Source organism: Fundulus heteroclitus, chromosome 1, assembly GCF_011125445.2.
Source record: "Fundulus heteroclitus isolate FHET01 chromosome 1, MU-UCD_Fhet_4.1, whole genome shotgun sequence".
In the NCBI taxonomy this organism is placed as follows: Eukaryota; Metazoa; Chordata; class Actinopteri; order Cyprinodontiformes; family Fundulidae; genus Fundulus; species Fundulus heteroclitus.
The window spans coordinates 1,686,353-1,705,340 of record NC_046361.1 but is presented as its reverse complement, the minus strand read 5'-3'; the positions used below and the strand labels follow the sequence as shown (position 1 = coordinate 1,705,340).

At 40.1% G+C, this 18,988-nt stretch overlaps 1 protein-coding gene across 2 annotated transcripts; it reads right to left on the bottom strand.

The window, feature by feature from the left end:
- Window positions 1–1,452: 1,452 nt before the first annotated feature.
- On the bottom strand, window positions 1,453–18,113 carry LOC110368292 (tumor necrosis factor receptor superfamily member 14-like). Of its 2 annotated transcripts, none has more exons than XM_036142188.1 (10): window positions 17,979–18,113; window positions 16,037–16,177; window positions 4,216–4,309; window positions 3,964–4,089; window positions 3,494–3,649; window positions 2,792–2,879; window positions 2,536–2,708; window positions 2,418–2,443; window positions 2,275–2,320; window positions 1,453–2,088 (listed from the first exon to the last, which is right to left on the bottom strand). In XM_036142188.1, exons 2-10 carry the CDS (start codon window positions 16,079–16,081, stop codon window positions 2,069–2,071), a joined length of 774 nt encoding a protein of 257 aa, XP_035998081.1. In that variant the 5' UTR covers window positions 16,082–16,177; window positions 17,979–18,113; the 3' UTR covers window positions 1,453–2,068. The 2 variants fall into 2 exon arrangements, with proteins under 2 accessions (XP_035998081.1, XP_035998135.1); XM_036142242.1 differs by having other exon boundaries at window positions 17,975–18,073.
- Window positions 18,114–18,988: the final 875 nt, after the last annotated feature.

Here is an 18,988-nt window from a genome sequence, read left to right as displayed (position 1 = left end):
TGTTAAATCCTTATTTTCCTCCCTCCCCATCCTCAGTTAAACAGTGAGTTTATTTTTTTTTCACCTGTCGTTTCACCATGTTTCCTATTAGGTTCTGCTCTCTTCTTGTCACTGTCAGATCATTGCTCTCGCTCTCCCTCAGCCTAATTACCTCTCCACTCTCCACCTGTGCTAACTGCTCCACCTGCCTTCCCTTCTGTATTCCCCTATGTATTCAGTCAGTTCAGACATTTATTGTTAGAGCCTCCGATATGTTACCCTTGTTCTGGTTTCCTCCTTGTCGTGTTCTCCAAAGAATTTCATTATTACAGAAATAACGTCTGCATTTTTTTGTCAGGCCAAGTGTCCCTCCTGAGTAAAAAGGTTGGTTGCAACTCTGATTTGGCTACAACATTTGGAAAACTGGTAAAACGTGGCCCGCCACCACTTTCCCCCTCCTTCCACACCTCCCTTCTTGACGGAACACTTCGTTACAAATCCATTATAGTTATATGGCTGGTGTAGTATTTGTGTTGCTGGATGTCGAACAGGCAAGGCCAAGCTGACCAAAGGCTTTAACCTGGAGGACCGAAATAAATAGCCACATAGACCACAGCATGGCTGCACTTATGCAGCTGGGAGTCGGCACCACCGTGGTACCGCAGTGAGCTGCCGCCACGACGCGACACTATGAGTTACATGGACAAACACACATCAGTTAGCATGAGTGTGGTCAGAAAACTCAGATCTTATTTTTACAGGTGATTAACATGTAACCCAGGAAAGCTTCACCAGCCTTCAGAAAGTTCAGAGAGCACGTGTTCTTTTTTTCTTTTTTAACACTTACAGTTTTCAGAAAAAGTTGGTTGAATAAATGGTTGTGTTTGAATCCATTTATTTAAAAATAAGTCATTAAGCAGCAGCATAAAATGGCCAGGGCTGCGCTTAAAATGCACATTTTGATTTTCTTTGATAATTAAAAGCACTGATTAAATTGAACGCATAATGCAAAGATGGATAATTTTTTACTGTCGTAATTTCCATGGATAGAATTAGAGAAGGATGACAAGCAGACTCTGACCAACAAAGAAATATTAATCTGGGTGGAGGAACAACCTTGCAGCCACTTTCTTGTGCAGATCTCAGCTAAAAAGTAGGATAAACCCCGGGTTAGTCCAAAGGGTACTTTGTTGTCATAAAGCTTCCTAGCTTCCTGAAATGGAAAAGCAAGGGAATGCAGGAATTTACCCTGGAACTTAATCTGGATTTCTACTAACCCAGCTTTGTGAAATGGGGCCCAGGTAGTTAGGAATTAGCTTGTTGGAGCACAGGTCCTAGTTTCTGCCCATCTCCCTGTCATCTTGGGGAATTTTCTTGGTACGCCTAAAACAGTCTCAGTGGTGAACATGTGTCTTTTTGACACTATTAGTAACAGAGAATAGAGATATTGGAAAAAATTAAATCTTCTCTGTGCCAAGTTATAAAAATGTGCCTTTTATTTGTAAAAAGAACATACAATAAACAAAAACAGTCTAAAATATATCAGGTGCTGGTTTAGAAATAGCCCAAAAAGCAGATAAAGTCCTGTAAATTTCAGAGAACCTAAAAATATCAGTAATATTCTAAAATTAATAGAAGATGAGTGGAGAAAGGCTTCAGCCACTGATTCTACAGCCACCAATGAGATTCTGATCCCTCAGGTTTAAGTTCAAACTGAGTTTCATTACATATAAAGTTACTGATTTCTACATTTTCTCCTCTAGTCATTCTGGGTTATAGTCACAAAGATAACACGGTTTTCATGCACTCTTTAATTTGAATCTGATTTTCATATAAGACCTGTGTGTGATTGAGCCAGTTAAAACATACTGATTATACACAGATCTGATACTGTGACATTAGTCAGCCTTTTTCATAAAAGTTGTGAACGAGCAGTGTGATAAGTGAAGGACGATCGTCACTGCTCTGCTGGAAAGAAAAGTTGTAGCTTTTTTCTGATCACTGAAAACAACATCTCAGCATTCAGCTTGGTTGGACCCAGATCCTGAAGCACAATCAATCTACAGTGAGCAGATTTCCAACCATGTGTTTAGTGCTGATTTTCTTCCACTGTACAAAGAAAAAAACAATAAACCAATTAGATATTAATAGAGATGTCCAGTACAGCTCAGCCAGTCCTTTAATTGTCAGATCAGTTTTAGTTCATTCCTCAGAGAAACTCTCAGTCTTCCTAGACACACTGACTAGAAACAATCTAATCTATAATATTCAAGGAAAGAACAAAGTTATAATTACCTGGTAAGGTTAAAGCAACACCACTTTCTGCTCCATCTGCTCCCTCCTGTTAATTAGAAGATGAGACCAAATTATTTATTTAATAAGCTGAATATTAGTATCAATATCTGTTCACATTACAGCTCAGATAAAGACCTACGTACCCTCTGGGACTTTGGTTGTTTTGTGCCTGTTAAAAACAAAAATGTTAAATTATTAAAACCAAAAAGAAAATACTGTATTATCTGCTGATTATATTTGATCAGCTTTTATTCATCTCACCTGGTATTGTAATTATATGACATTTCCAGAGAACAAAAACAATCGCTGCTGCAACTAAAAAAACCACCAGAACACCAATCACAATTCCTGTGATATTTGAGCTTTTTTCTCCACATTCAGCATCAGCTGAAGTTGTTCCTGCTTTTATCAGCTGAAGGTTTTCTTTCTCACATCTGAAATGACAGAGACGTGCATACAGGTGAATACTCTGGTAAACACACTGCTGTGTTGCTGCTGTTTTAACAGACTAGCTTACTGTGTGTGTGGCTGACAGGACAACATTGTTCCATCAGAGAACGTTCCACTGATGCAGTCAGAGCAGTCTGTGTCTGTGGAGGCTGTTCCTGTACAAACACACATCAGTTAGCATGAAGCTGGTCAGAAAACTCTGATCTTACTTCCACTGCTGATCAACATGTAACTCAGTTTATCATTTTCAGTGTTTGGCTGTAAAATCTAAAGTCAGCATTAGTAAAGGATAAAAGAGTCTCAGCAAGAATGAAAGGAAAAGTGAACAAGACGGTGGTGAGAGCAGCGATGCTGTCTGGGTTAGAGACAACAGCACTGAGGAAGAGGCAGGAGGCAGAGCTGGAGGAAGCAGAGATAAAGATGCTGAGCTTCTCTTTGGGAGTGATGAAGATGGATAGTTACTCAGAGGGAAAGCTCATGTTGGACATGTTGGAGATAAAGCCAGAGAGGCCAGACTGAGATGGTGTAGAGATGTACAGAGGAGGGTTCAGAGAACATTGGTAGAAGGATGCTGAGGCTGGAACTGACAGGCAGGAGGCCTAGAGGAAGACCAAAGAGATTTATGAATGGAGTTAAAGAGGACATGAAGCTAGCTGGTGTGACAGAAGAAGATGCAGAAGATAAGGTTAGATGGAGACAGGTGGAAACTCCTGAATGTGACAAGCTGAAAGAAGCAGAGGCTGCATGTTTAGAAGAGAATCAAACCAACCCATCTTGCTGATGAACTGTCCAGGTTCACAGCTCCTGTGTTTCTGTGCTACACCACAGCCTCCTGGTTTAGGGTCTCTACAGAAGAATCCCTCCATTGGTTCACAAACTGTGTCTGTAGATAATGTACATCCTCGCTTTTCCTTCAGACCAACTCCTGGGAACACATCCACATTACACATGAAAACTTCCACCAACATGTTGAACTAAGCACGTCTGACAGAACAGTTTGTTCAACTGGATGAAGGGAGGATAAAAATATCTATGAATGATAGAAGCGTAGAGGCTGTGATTATGAAAGTATTTTATCATGTTAGTGAAAAATAGTGATTCTCAGGGATCTAGAACACAACATTCCTACACCCTTACATAAAAGGAAATATACCTTTTGTATGAGATGAAACAACTTAAAAAACAAACACTATAATCTACAAGCCTTCTATTTAAGTAGAAAAGTTAACATAACAGCACCTGAATCACATGTAGAACAGGGATTGCATCTCTTCAATCCATTTGGTGAATCCATATACGTCCCAGCTGTGCAGAGCAGACAGGATCTAGTTCTGGACCCTGTGCAGTCTGTTTCTACCCGATTGCCTGTTGAAAAGTAAAACACATTTATTGTTTTATTGTTATTTAAAGTCTTGAACAGGATGGGAACTTCAGCAGTCTAGCAGAGCCTATATCAGAATAAACAGTGACTAATCATAAACTGGAACATACCTGCAGGGCACATTGGACAGCATTCATTTCCTATCTTGTACTCTGTTGGCTGACAAGAGATGCTATGGACTCTGAAGCCTCTCATTAGAAGCATCTGTAAAGAACAAAAAAGTTTTTTGTGAAACTAAGAACCAGATTTCTTGCAGTGAAATTTCCTTCTAGGAACAACTTTTGTTAATTCCTTGTTTTATTGACTTTTTTAGCAACTTGATCAGTTATAAGTCAGTAGCAAATTAATTGATTTAAATTATAATTTATATTCTTAGACTACTGCGATAGACTAGTGACCTGTCCAGGGTGTATGTCGCCTCTCACCCACTGACAGCTGGAGATACGCACCAGCACCCCTTGCGACCCTACAAGGAATAGACGTGTTAGTGGATGGATGGATGGATGGATGGATGGATGGATGGATTGATTCGTAGACTATTGAACCAGGCGTCTTCCATTAGAGGTTGCCTTTTATTTATATGAAAAAATATTCCTTCACTTGAAAGATTTCTCCTGTTCTCAGTTTTCTGTCCTAACTAAATGTTTCAGATCATTAAACACATTTTAATATCAGACAAATGTGACCTGAGTTAAATTCAAAACACTGTTTTTAAATTATTTTTTACCTATTGAAACCAATCTTGCTCTGTTTCTATATAACTATTACTGGCCTTCTTGTTAAATCATGAATTATCTGTGACTGTGTACCTTTTTTTATTCAAATTCAGCAGCCATCAACAGGCCTGATTATTTTCTAACCAGTTGAATCAAGAGACCAGAACCTGTGACATTCATCCATCCATCCATTTTCCGAACCGCTTAATCCCTCATGGGGTCGCGGGGGTTGCTGGTATCTATCTCCAGCGTTCACTGGGCGAGAGGCGGGGTACACTCTGGACAGGTCGCTAGTCTGTCGCAGGGCAACACATAGACAGACAGGACAAACAACCATTCACGCACACACTCACACCTAAGGACAATTTAGAGAAGCCAATTAACCTAACAGTCATGTTTTTGGACTGTGGGAGGAAGCCAGAGTACCTGGAGAGAACCCATGCATGCAGAGGGAGAACATGCAAACTCCATGCAGAGAAGACCCAGGGGTGTACTTGAACCCAGGACCTTCTTGCTGCAAGGCAACAGTGCTACCCACTGCACCACTGTGCAGCCCTGTGACAACATGACAAAAAAGGTCTCAAACAGCAACAGAACACACCCCATTCTGTTGCTCCAAGAGTTTGGAACTCCTTTCCTCTGACTCTGAGAGCAGCAGACTCCGTGGTTTCTTTTAAAGGCCAGCTAAAAACATGTTTTTTCTTTTGTTTAATTTTGTCTGTGTTTTTATCTTCTTTTGTGAAGCACATTGTGATTCTTATCATGAGGGGTGCTATATAAATAAAGTTGTACTTACATACTAAAGAAATTTTAATAAAAATGAGCAACAAAGTCACTGACATCTATGAATATTGGAAGGGTTACAGAGCAATTTCTAAGATTTTGAGACTACAGAGAACCACAAATTCAGAACTCATGGAACAGTGAAGAACCTCACTGATAATAACTAACCTACCAACCTGACTCCAAGAGGCATCAATGACTCATCCAGGAGGTCACAGAGGGGCCCAGAACAACATCTAAAGTTCTAAAGGCCACACTGCCTCAGTTAAAGTCAGAGGTCAGAGGTCAGCAACAAGGAAGACATCCATCCATCCATCCATCCATCCATTTTCCAAACCGCTTATTCCCTCATGGGGTCGCGGGGGTTGCTGGTGCCTATTTCCAGCGTTCACTGGGCGAGAGGCAGGGTACACCCTGGACAGGTCGCCAGTCTGTCGCAGGGCCAAGGAAGACATATTGGACAAAAATGGGAGAGTTCTGAGGCTAGAACCACTGCTGGCCCAAAAAACACAAAGGCATGTCTCAAAATTGCTAAGAATATCCTGATGACCACAAAGACTTGAGAAAATATGTGGTGAACTGATGAAGCATAACTTTCCTTTTCATCATTTTGCCGATGAAATCCAGGTTTATATGTCAACTAAGTAGAATTATGCTGCTTGTAGCTTATTGTTGTTTGTTACCCTGATGTCTCTACTCTGTTTACGACCACAAAACACTCCTCTACCTTCAATCCTCTGGACTACAACATTTGATCCCTTCCTGCACATCTATCTAACCTACTTGGACACCTATACTGCTAGGCCTGATGCTGTTCACCAAAGCTGAGAGCCAAGAAAAAGATGTGGAAAGCATTTCATAGCTCCTCTTGGACCATGGGGGAAGTGTTAGATAAGCTTCTTTTAAAATAAAAAAAAATGTTTAACTGTTGGCTGATTTGTTCTGATATTTACTCCAGTTTAGAACTAAAACAGCTGGAGGTGAACTTCACTCCTCTGCTGTGACCTGTCATCTACCGTCCACCAAACAGGAATAAGGATTTAATCAAACATTTTACAGACTTACTGGTAGGACTTTTACTTAAAGGATCTCTTTTCAGCTTTGAGTTCTGCAGGGATCATCTTATCTATTGGTTCTTCCACATTCCAATCATTATAATGCACTCACCTAACACCAATGGGTATGCTCGTTAGGGATGGGTACTGTTGTGGGCATTTATGATAAATTTTGTGGATTGTAGTTTCTACCAATTTAGTTTTCTTCTTTGGGTAGCTTAGAATATATTTAAGTTAGTTTATAACCAAAATTTGTAAGTAATTTTTATACCTGGAATTGTTTAGATTAAGTTAATTCTTAGACCCTCCCATTAATTTGAGTAATTAAGAACACACCGGGTGCTTGGTGCGGGGCTATTGTTTGGTAAATGTCTGGTGTGTTGACATGAGGTTTTGTAAATGATTTTTTTGACCACTTTTAGAGCTTCAAACCTCAAAGTGAGATTATTTTTCATTTTCAACTAAATTGCAAGTCATTTTTTAGTAATTATTTTGTCTCTACTTTTTCAAGAAATAAAACACATATATTTACAAAACAATGAAGTCGGAAGTGTGTGCAAAACAAACCACCTGTTACCACCCACGGCCAATGTTGGAAATTTTGTTTTTTAGAACATAGAAGCGCACGACAGGTACCTTTCACATTTGAATCAATATGGTACCTGGGAATTTGTACCAGTAGAGACATCAGGGTAACCAAAAACTCAATTGTATTTTCGGTATTGTTGTGTGTGTTTATGTGGTAAAAAAAAAATTAGTTTTAAAAAACCTCAATTTATTTTTCTATTTAACACATTTATTTATCCAAAATATAAACTTATTTGGATCTACAAATGAACCAAAATAAACAATTAAGAAATTTTATTACATTACCTGAATCCACACCGCATAAAACAACGGGGTGTTTCCCCTCTGCTCGTTTTGCTCTAAATGTATGCGGGGGTTTCAGGACAAGGCTGCTGCCTGTTAAACAATGCTTGGAGAAGTGGGAAGAGGCTCATAGCAGCACCCGCCACTCCCTCAAGACGATAACTGCAGAACGATTGGCTCTTTCACAGGAATTCTATTCAATTCAATTCAATTTTATTTATATAGCGCCAATTCATGAAACATGTCATCTCAAGGCACTTTACAAAGTGAAATTCAATCATATTATACAGAATGGGTCAGATTATACAGATATAGTCAAAACTTTGCTATATAAGGGAACCCAGTTGATTGCATCAAAGTTCCGACAATCAGAATTCACTTCTGGAGAAGCGTAGAGCCACAGGTAGAGTGGTCTGCATTGTCCTTTGCAGCAATCCCTCATACTGCGCAAGCATGAAGCGACAGCGGAAAGAAAAACTCCCCATTAACGGGAAGGATAAACCTCCAGCAGAACCGGGCTCAGTATGAACGGTCATCTGCCTCGACCGACTGGTGTTTAGAGAAGACAGAGCAGAGACACAACAAGAGAGACAAAAAAGCACAGAAGCACACACTGATCCAGTAATCTGTTCTACATTAGATGGTAATAGCGGGTGATCTGTCTTCCCTGGCTGATGTCACAGCTAACAGAACGCTAGACCAGATGTAAATACTATAAAAAAGAAAAAGAGAGAAAGTGTTTAAAAAGTTAAACACTGAAATGACGACAAGCAATGCAAAACTGGAGAACAGTGGAACTTAGTAGAGTGAGAAAAATAGGCCCTGACGTCCTCCAGAAGCCTAAGCCTATAGCAGTATAACTATAGAGGTAGCTCAGGGTAACATGAGCCACTCTAACTATAAGCTTTGTCAAAAAGGAAAGTTTTTAGATTAGTCTTAAAAGAAGATAGGGTGTCTGCCTCACGGACCAAAACTGGGAGTTGGTTTCACAGGAGAGGAGCCTGATAGCTAAAGGATCTGCCTCCCATTCTACTTTTAGAGACTCTAAGAACCACCAGTAGACCTGCAGTCTGAGAGCGAAGTGCTCTGTTAGGAACATACGGGGTAATCAGAGCTCTGATATATGATGGAGCTTTATTATTAAGGGCTTTACGAGTTGGAAGAAGAATTTTAAATTATATTCTTGATTTAACAGGAAGCCAATGAAGGGGAGCTAAAATTGGAGAAATCCCTATTGTTGATTTTCCTCAGAACTCTTGCTGCAGCATTTTGGATCAGCTGTCACCAATAAAACAGAAGAAAGTCACTAGATTCTAGACCAGAGTCTGGGTGTCATCCTTAATAGTACCTTGTCCTTCTCCTCTCATATTAACAACTTATTCGCTCTGCTTACTTTCACATATGCAATATCAATCACCTTCGCCCCTCTCTCTCCCCTGGTTCCACCTGTACTTTTGTTCATAGTCTGGTCACTTCCCGCATCGATTAAAGTAATTCTCTTCTTTTTGGTATTCCTCAAAAATCCCTTCACAAGCTTCAGGCAGTGCAAAACTCAGCAGCTCGCATCATTTCTAGAACCTCCTCTTTTCCATCACATCACCCCAGCTCCACTGGCTACCTGTCATGTTCAGAATTCAGTTCAAAATCGTCCGACTTACTTTTAAAGTTATTCACAATCTCTCCCCTCCATATCTTTCTGATTTACATCAAATTTCAACTCCATCTTGTATACTTAGATCCTCTTCTACCACTCACCTCGTTGTTCCTTCCGCCCGTCTTAGCACCATGGGAAGCAGAACTTTTTGTCGGTCTGCACCCACACTCTAGAATTTAAATGCAGCACTGAGATCTATCAGGCCAAGTACAGACACAAGTCCATTATCTGAGGCCATGAGAATATCATTAGTGACACCAGAGCTGTTTCAGTGCTATGATGAGCTCTGAAGCTCTGAAGTCTGACTGAAACTCCTCAAGTAGGTCATTCCTTTGTAAATGTTCACAAAGTTGATTAGCTACTACTTTCTCAAGAATTTTAGATAAGAAAAGAAGATTAGATATAGGTCTGTAATTTACTAACTCATTTTGATCAAGAGATGGTTTCTTAAGTAAAGGTTTAATAACAGCTACTTTAATAGCCTGTGGTACATATCCATTTACTAAGGATAGATTAATCATGTCTAAAATAGTGCCACTGATAAAAGGGAATATGTCCTTAAACAACTTGGTCGGGATTGGGTCTAACATACAGGTAGAAGGTTTAGATGAAGATAAAATTTTAGATAGCTCAGAAAGCTCTACTGCTTCTAATCAGTTCAGACACTGCGCAGGTTCCAGGGCAGTCAAAAGTAGCCGGTCAACGGCGGCAAATTGCCGTCTATAGCAGCTCTTGCCGCCGCCTACATTTCCCCGATTAGACATCCCAAAAATCACCTTTGCATATGTCTCCACTGAGAGCAACATTAACGAGTTATTGGGTTCCTTGTTCCAACCGAGATGCTACTTTTCCGATCAAAACACAGTTATGCCGAAAAGTGCATGCCTGCCGAGATATGCATCCCCTGTCGCGGGAGTGCGCCTCGCTCTGTACAACTGAATATCGACGAAGAAAACGGATTAAAATGTGACCATCGCAGTTACTTGTCCTTAAATTAATGATATTAAAACGTTTTATTAAACCTCTTGTGGGGAAAAAAACTGTTATTTGGCAGATTCGTTTACAAAATTACGGGTGTTATCCATCCATCCATCCATTTTCTGATCCGCTTAATCCCTCATGGGGTCGCGGGGGTTGCTGGTGCCTATCTCCAGCGTTTAACGGGCGAGAGGCGGGGTTCAACATGGACAGGTCGCCAGTCTGTCGCAGGGCTACGTGTGTTATGAACAACATTAAATCCATAGTTTTTATCCGAGGTACGGCTGATTTATTTGTTGTGGTCTCTTGTCATTCACACACAACAATAAACCGTGAGAGCTAACGTGAGTTTTGAAACTGCAAAGCTTTGTCTGAAGCGGAAGTTCAAACGAGCATCTATACAGTACAGCGTTCGTAGACCAGTGTGATGCATTCAGGAGCATCAGAAAGCTATGGTGCATTCAGGAGCATGGGACATTTCAAACTTACAAGGAAAGAGGCATAAAACGGAATAGAACTTAACTCATACAGTAATGTATTTATCCAGAAACAGCGTGGGCTTTCTTACAATACTGAATGCTCCATAATTGTATTTCTGATATTTTTTGATTATGCACATCTGTTAGCTTTTTATTCTGAAAAATCTATAATATTATATATAATATAATATAATATTACAGCAGCAAATTATCAAAGTTTTTCAGGGGATGCATTTTGTGTTCGTCTCTAGAATCCTCGCCGATGATATGATATCATGTGTTTGATGAGTGCAAGTGAAATTACACTGAGATAAGAGATTTCGAAAGAGCGATTTGACTGAAATAAATTGTAACATGTAAATTCAATTTCAAATTCCATCCCTGTATTTTTATCATAAAAATTCGACTTTGTTTGTGAAGAAATGTTACGATCGTTTTTACAACAGAACTGTGAATGATAATAATAAGATGAATAGACCTCACCTAATCTGATCTGTTTTATGTGGTGCTAGTAATTCAAATTAAACTAATTTTATGCAAATGGAGATTACCTTACCTTGTTAAAACATGATGATAACATCATGTGAAAAAATAATGTTTTAAGAATAATAATAAAAAAAACAAAGCTTGTTTTTGAAGAATTGATTATTCACTTCTTTTTTGCCTTTTATTCAATTTGAAACATGCACTCTGACTCTATTGTTTAAATAATCACCTGCAGGGGATCCAAATTCTGCCGGGGATAAGTCGTTTGGCTGTGATATCCTAGCGCAGCAGGTCTTGGTGATATCACAGTAAATTGGGCAAAAGTCTGGACTATTTCTGCCCTGCGATGGACTGGCGACCTGTCCAGTTTATACCCCGCCTCTCGCCCATTGACAGCTGGAGATCGGCACCGATCCGAACCCAGCAGGGATAAGCGTGTTAGAAAATGGATGATGGATGGTCTGGGCTATTTCTTTTTCCTTGCCATCAAGATCTTTGCCAACTGGCGCCAGAAAATGCTATTATTGGGCTTTCTTCGTCTGGAAACAAATGTTCACAACACCTTACAGATTGAACGCACTCAGCTGACAATACAGCGATCTGATTGGCTGAGCAGCAAAAATCGAATCACGTGACCTCTCGGACCGGAGCGCAACCGTTTAGATTTTTTATCAGCAATAACTTATTAATGTGCAAGTGAAAACGTGGGAACATTGGTGTTTTGAGATCACTGCTATGTGTAGCAACTTATCCAAGTGCAAGAAAGTTGCCGTCTGACAGTTCATACGAAACTTCTTAAGGAGACGTCCCACAGATTCTGGCCCACGGACTAAGACTCGTTTTGAGGAAACTACGGTTGTAGCTCAGTGTCTGCCTTGCGGTGGTTGCGGAGAGGTGTCTGTTTTGTAGAATAAATCATCCGCCGATGAGTTATTGATCTGGAAAGCCGAATCTGAAACCACAGAAAAACATTTCAGATCCCAAATGTACAGCGTTCTAATTCTTCCAGTCTATTAGCAGCTTCCCTTAAGAGGTCGGACACTGAACGTCTGCCTGCTGAGTTTGAAATTAGGCTACTAAACAATTCTTTAGTGCGGGGAAAAGCCATGTAGATTGACCAATGCAGTAAAAATGCTAACCAACCAATGGGAAGAAGTTGAGCCCTTGAGACACAGCCCCTCCTCATTTGCATAATGAGGCAGAAATGCATACAGAAATGTAAAAGGGACAGGCAGAAATGTAAAAACGAGAGACAGAAATGTAAAAACGGCAAACAGAAATGTAAAAACGAGAAACAGAAATGTAAAAAGGACAGACAGAAATGTAAAAACGAGAAACAGAAATGTAAAAAGGACAGACAGAAATGTAAAAAGGACAAACAGAAATGTAAAAAGGACAAACAGAAATGTAAAAAGGACAGGCAGAAATAAATAGCATCGGAAAAATAAATAGGGCAAAAAAATACAAAGAAAGAATAAAACAGACAAAAATATAACATGCACATAAATAAATACTTAAAAAAATAAGTAATTAATAAATAAAGTGGCTAATTAAAGGAGATATATACATTTTGTCTCACTGTATAATTTATTTTCTACCTACATTTATTTGTTTATTATATTTTTGGTGGCACATAATTGTATGCATATTTATTTATTGAGCATTTATTTATTTCTGTATTTATTTTTAATTATGGAAGACTTGGTCCTCCATACCCCAAAGCGATCTGATAAAAAGTAAGTGTGCAACAGCATTTAGCAATAAAGTCTAATAAGGATCATTACAATACATTTTTATTTATTGTTTAAATTTACATTTTTTTGAGCTTTACAAAAGAAATGCTTATTTACACATCTTTATTGTGTGTGTTGGGGGGAACACGGCCAGAGACCATTACAGTTTTCGCCTCACGCACCCCCTAGAGGCAGCTCGCGCACCCCTGCCACTAGGGGAGCTCGCGCACTAGCACTAGGGGGTGCGCCTAGTGCATTGGGAAACCACCCAAGTGGTTTCCCAAAGAACCACACTTTGGGAAACCCTGGTCTAAAGTATGGAGCCAACAGTGCGTCGGTTTATGCACATTTTGAGCGAAACCAATTGAATCTAGGATAGTTTTAAAGGCTACACTAAGGTTATCACATTCTGTGTCAACATGAATGTTGAAATCCCCCACTATAATAACCATGTCAGTGTTTAACACCAAATCAGATAAGAATGACAACTGATCCAAAAACTGAGTGTAAGGGCCTGGTGGATGATACAAAACAACAAACAGAAGAGGTTTTGTTGCTTTGCAATTTGGATGAGGGAAACTGAGGGTTAAATGTTCAAATGAACTGTAGTTATTAATTGGCCTGGGACAAATTAATAAATCAGATTGAAAGATGGTTGCAACTCCTCCTCCCCTTCCCACAGATCTGGGAGTGTGGAAATTTGAATAACTGGAGGGAGTTGGGGCTGCACAGTGGCACAGTGGGAAGCGCTGTTGCCTTGCAACAAGAAGGTTCTGGGTTTGAGTCCCAACCCAAACTTCTGCATGGAGTTTGCATGTTCTCTCTGTGCATGTGTGGGTTTTCTCTGGGTACTCTGGCTTCCTCCCACAGTCCAAAAACATGACTGTAAGGTTAATTGGTCTCTCTAAATTGTCCTTAGATTTGAATGTGTGTGCGTGAATGGTTGTTTCTCCTGTCTAAATAAATCAATCTGATTATCGGAAATCAATTAATTAACTAACAAAGTCTTTGGAGGGAGAGACCCTATATTTAATAGACCACATTTAATTGTTTTATTTTTTGGTTCAAGGTGAGCCGTATTGATTTTTATTAGATTTTTATGATTTGTTCCTTTTGGATCAGTTTTTCATCTATTGAGTTTTGGGTGTGGGAAAAACACCGTCTCAATAGGGTAATGGGTGGGTAACAGTACAGAAGCTACAGAGAGGTGTGTTAAACTACGGCTCTGCTTCCTGGTCTGGACCCTGGGTTGTCAGCATTTAGGAGAACTAATAAATCCGGCCAGATTCCTAGAAAGAAGAGCTGTACCATCCAAAGTGGGATGGATGCCGTCTCTCCGGATCAGACCAGGTTTTCCCCAGAAAGTTCACCAGTTATCAATGTAGCCCACGTCGTTTACAGGACACCACCTAGACAACCAACGGTTGAACGATGACATGCGGCTAAACATGTCATCACTGGTCAGATCGGATAGGGGACCAGAGAAAATGACAGAGTCGGACATTGTTTTAGCAAACTTACACACCGAAGCAACACCAACTTTAGTGACCTCCGATCGGCGTGACCGGGTGTCATTACCGCCAGCTTGAATAACAATCTTACTGTATTTACGCTTATCCTTAGCCAACAGTTTCAGGTAGGATTTGATGTCGCCTGTTCTGCCCCCTGGCAGGCATTTGACTATGGTGTCTCTAGTGCCACGTTTCTGACTATAGAGCTCCAAATAATTAGGGTCGGTTTCTCAGCGGGTGTGTCGCTGAGTGAGGAAAAATTTGTTAGAAACACAGACGGGTTGGTGGTGACCTGGGGGCTGGAATCTAGAGCTATGCTTCCTAAGAACCGTCACCCAGCCGGCCTGGTTACACGGCTGCTCGGGTGCTGTTGCTGGAGAACCACTACGTGAACTTACTCTATGTGGCTCCGCGCTAGCAAAGTGGCGGCTATCAGCTCGTTTTTCAACAGCACGGTCTCCAATTCTGACACCCTCGCCTCCAAAGCTAAAAAAAAATTACATTTATTACATGTACCATTATCACTAAAGGAGGCAGAGGAATAACTAAACATCTGACACAGAGAGCAGGAGATAGGGGGAGACTTAGACAGAGACGGAGAAGCGGAGGGAAGAGTAGGGGAGGAAGCCATTGTAGAGCTAAAGCTAGGCTAGGCGAAAGCTAGGCTAGCGCCCTCTTAAAAGCAAACCGTGTGAAACACGAGGAGTTCCCAAGCGCGATGTGCAGCAACAGAGAATGTTTTAAAAGTGCTTATGTGTTAGAAACAGATGTTACAGCAAAGAGATTAAAGATAAAAGCGAGACAGTCTGGAGTACAGACCGTGATTCACACCGTGACAACAGGAAGTGACACAATATGCCTTAGTGCAAAAGGAGGTGACTTCAGTCTCAGTTGACGACCTTGGGCAACACTGTATTTTGTGTGGAATGAAAAATGAAGCGAAGAATCTGTTTTCCTAAACTCTACGGCAGGACATGTATGGCTCAACAAGAGGCTATAAACAACAAACTTTAAATCCAGACCTCTCAACTTTTATCAAAAATTAAGAGTGTGATTATGCTAATTTGGGGGCAGGGCTTGTTTGGGGGCGGGGCTAACAGACCAAGTGGCGTTTTAAACTGCATCTGGTTAGCAGGACTGTTTTATGATCCAGCGTGCAGCCATGACCGGTTCTGAATGAACCGGTCATGGCTGCTCCACCCCCTCCTCTCCCCTCCTGTGTACACGATACAGGACCTTACCGGCTTACTTTTACCACTGTTAAGACTAAAATTATTCATAACTCTGATCACTCTTCCTGCTGCTCTGTTAACACGAACTGCAGCAGGAATTACTGATGGCCACAAGCTGTGAAAGAAGCCGAAACAGCTCAGCAGAAGGCAGAGTTTTGTCGTCCGCAGCCCAGATGGGCTTTGTGATTTTTATGCGTGAGAAGTGCCATGTTTGCGTGTGAAATGCCATATGTTGCGTGTGAAATGTCATGTGTTGTGTGTGAGCGTGTGAAGTTAGTGAAATGCGTGTGTCACACGGTCAATGCGTGAGAGTTGAGAGCCCTGTTAAATCTGTACTGAGGAAACCCAGAGATGGATTATTAAGGAATTTATATCATTTGATAAGAAGCTCTGTTGTATTAGCATATCCACCATGTCGCCATAAAGACATTTACCAGCAGTATAGATGTTGCTGTCCAAGCTTTTCCTCTTAAAATCATTCTTAAAGGCAGGAGTAAACTTCTCTGGAGCTGAACATCATTCTATGGAGACGTAGGATGGTCAGAGTTGGAACACTGAAGGCTGAAAGTCAGCATCTGCAAAAAGGAAACATAAACAGTGTCTTAACATGCAGGAGCTCCAGGGACAGCAACATCAAGCAGGGCAGCAGAATTTTAGCGAAACATGGAATATGTGATATTGTGATTTGATGATGATGTGATGAGATTAAAGAGCTGAACATTATTAATGTCTTTCTGCTTCAGCTTTCTGCAAACATAGAACCAAGACAGTGAGCCGTCTACTTGGCTGCTGGAGACCAAATTAAAGCTGCATCTGGATAAATCTGCTCTTTTAGTGATAAAAATTTAGTCATTGTTCCTCAATGACTTTACCACAACTTCTTGATGCTTTTCTGCCAGATTAAACAACAACTGACTAAATACATAACTGGCATAAAGAGCCTACAGATCCTCATCTAAAACCTCTTATTGAATATTTATTGCAGTCCAACCAATTATTTGCTAAACTGATATTGTGTAGAGTGATACTGCAGAACCAGAAATTATGGATATATTGTGGGGGCCTGGTATGAAGCAGAATTACTATCTTTCTAGATGTTCGACTGGGTTCAGTTTTGGGTTTTCAGAACCCAGTCCTGACTCTCTTTTTTAACCTGAATTCCACAGCAACTGATACTGGAAACCCAGGATGCATTGGAGCAACTTGGACCTGCAGCCTGATATCAGCCGTTGCTTCATGGTTCAGACCACGTCTTATAACAGGGACGTTGAAAAGTGAAACAAAGGAACCAGTGAGTGAAGAGAAAGCCTCAGCTGTATTGTTTATGTTCCATAGAAAAACTGTCCTGGTTCTCTTTAACCTCATCAGCTGGTTCTGGTCCACTGGGTTTTCTGAAGTCCACAGTCAATGCACCCATATAGCAGGACGCTCTACAACATTTCACGCTTCTCTCTGCAGACCAGCTTCATGCAGATGCTGGTTTTATTTTCCAGGAGGACCTGGTACTTGCTCACCCTGCCAAAGGTACCGGAAGCTGGTCCAATGACCATGTTGTTCCTGTTCTTGATTGGCCAGCAAACTCCCCTGAACTGAACCCCATAGAAAATCTCCGGGCTGTTGTCAAGAGGAAGATGAGAGACACCAGCGCCAACAAGGCTGATGACCTGAAGGCAGCTATCAAAGCAATCTGGGCTTCCTGAAAACCTAAAAGAACCACAGGCTGATGGCCTCTATGCCACAGAGCATTGATGCAGTGACTCATGGAGCCCAACCAAGCATTAAGAGCATAGAAATGAACAGACTTCTCAGGTGCTTGACATTTGTGCTTAATACATCATTTTATTTTATTTATCTACAGTTATCTCCTAATTTTCTATGACACTGAATTTGGTGTTTTTTTTATAAGCCATAATCATCAACATTACAAAAAAATAAATAAATAAAAGCTTGAAATATTTTACTGTATAATGAATCTCTATAAAATAATTGTTCTATACTTTTTGAAATGACTGGCAAAATATTTGCACGTTTACGCAATATTCTATTTTTTTAGATGCTCTTTTACTTTCATTATCTTTAACTTTCTTTAGCACCATGAGCGATTTTATGTCGCGGGAACGCGCGTCAGTATCAGCTGGTACTGAAACTGCTTTATGCATAAACTTGGCCAACGTACTTTCATAAGGATATACCAGACAGTTGGTCTTTCCGTTCACAATTATCATTTTATGTCTTAATGCACCTTAATAAACCAGGTAGAAATACAATCAAAGTAAATATTAATAACATTTGACAGGATGGACGGGATCTTCCTAGTTTAAATGTTTCGTCTCTTTTCCGAGACTTCGTCAGACTGAAGAGCTAAAACGCACCTACCGTCGCAGACTTCAGTAAAGTTAGAAAGATATTCACAGATTCGGCTTTTCCGGATCAATAACTCATCTGCGGAGGATTTATTCTACAAAACAGACACCTCCATGTAACCACAGCAAGGCAGACAGTGAGCTACAACCGTAGTTTCCTCTAAATGAGTAACCCACCGCGCTGGGAGAATTACATTGGACCCCATGCAGAGCTTGCTCCTCCGCAAATGCTTAGGGATCGTCTCCAAGTTGCAACCCCAGAAAAATAATCATAGAGAAATATTCAACAGCGTCACCAAGGAGAAGTGGATTGTTATCAAATTTATTTCATGTGTATCTGATCTCATGTATATCATAACACATTTATTTGATTTGAAAATAATACATTTTTTGAGGAATAGCAAATGGCACCTCTATTTTATTATTAGAATAAGTATAAAATGAGCAATAACTACACTATTGATCCTTGTAGTGCCACCAAACTAGTAGAATACACAGATCACTTCATCTAGATTCTAGATCATACTATTACTTTGGGAAAATGTGCTAAACTAATTTTTTTGAGATTCTTTCATTGTTATTATAAGCATATTATCACCAATAAGTACAGTATAGATCATTGTAGTACCACCAAACTCATCCTACACCTAGATAACCTCATCTAGTTCATACTACAACTTTTACTTTAAGGAAATGTGCTTAACTTTATTTTTTATACATTTTTTCATTGTTATTACAAGCATATAATAGCCAATAGGTACAGAATAGATCATTGTAGTGCCACCAAACTCGTAGAACACATAGATAACCTCATCTAGTTCTTACTACAACTCTTACTTTGGGAAAATGTGCTTAACTTTATTTTTGGATATTTTTTCATTGTTATTATAAGCATTTAACAGCCAATAACTACACTATAGATCATTTTATTGCCACCAAATTTACGGCACACATATAACTTGAACATGTTGAATAAACATAACATTGGCTTTATTGATGCAGAAAGGCTTATATCGATAACAA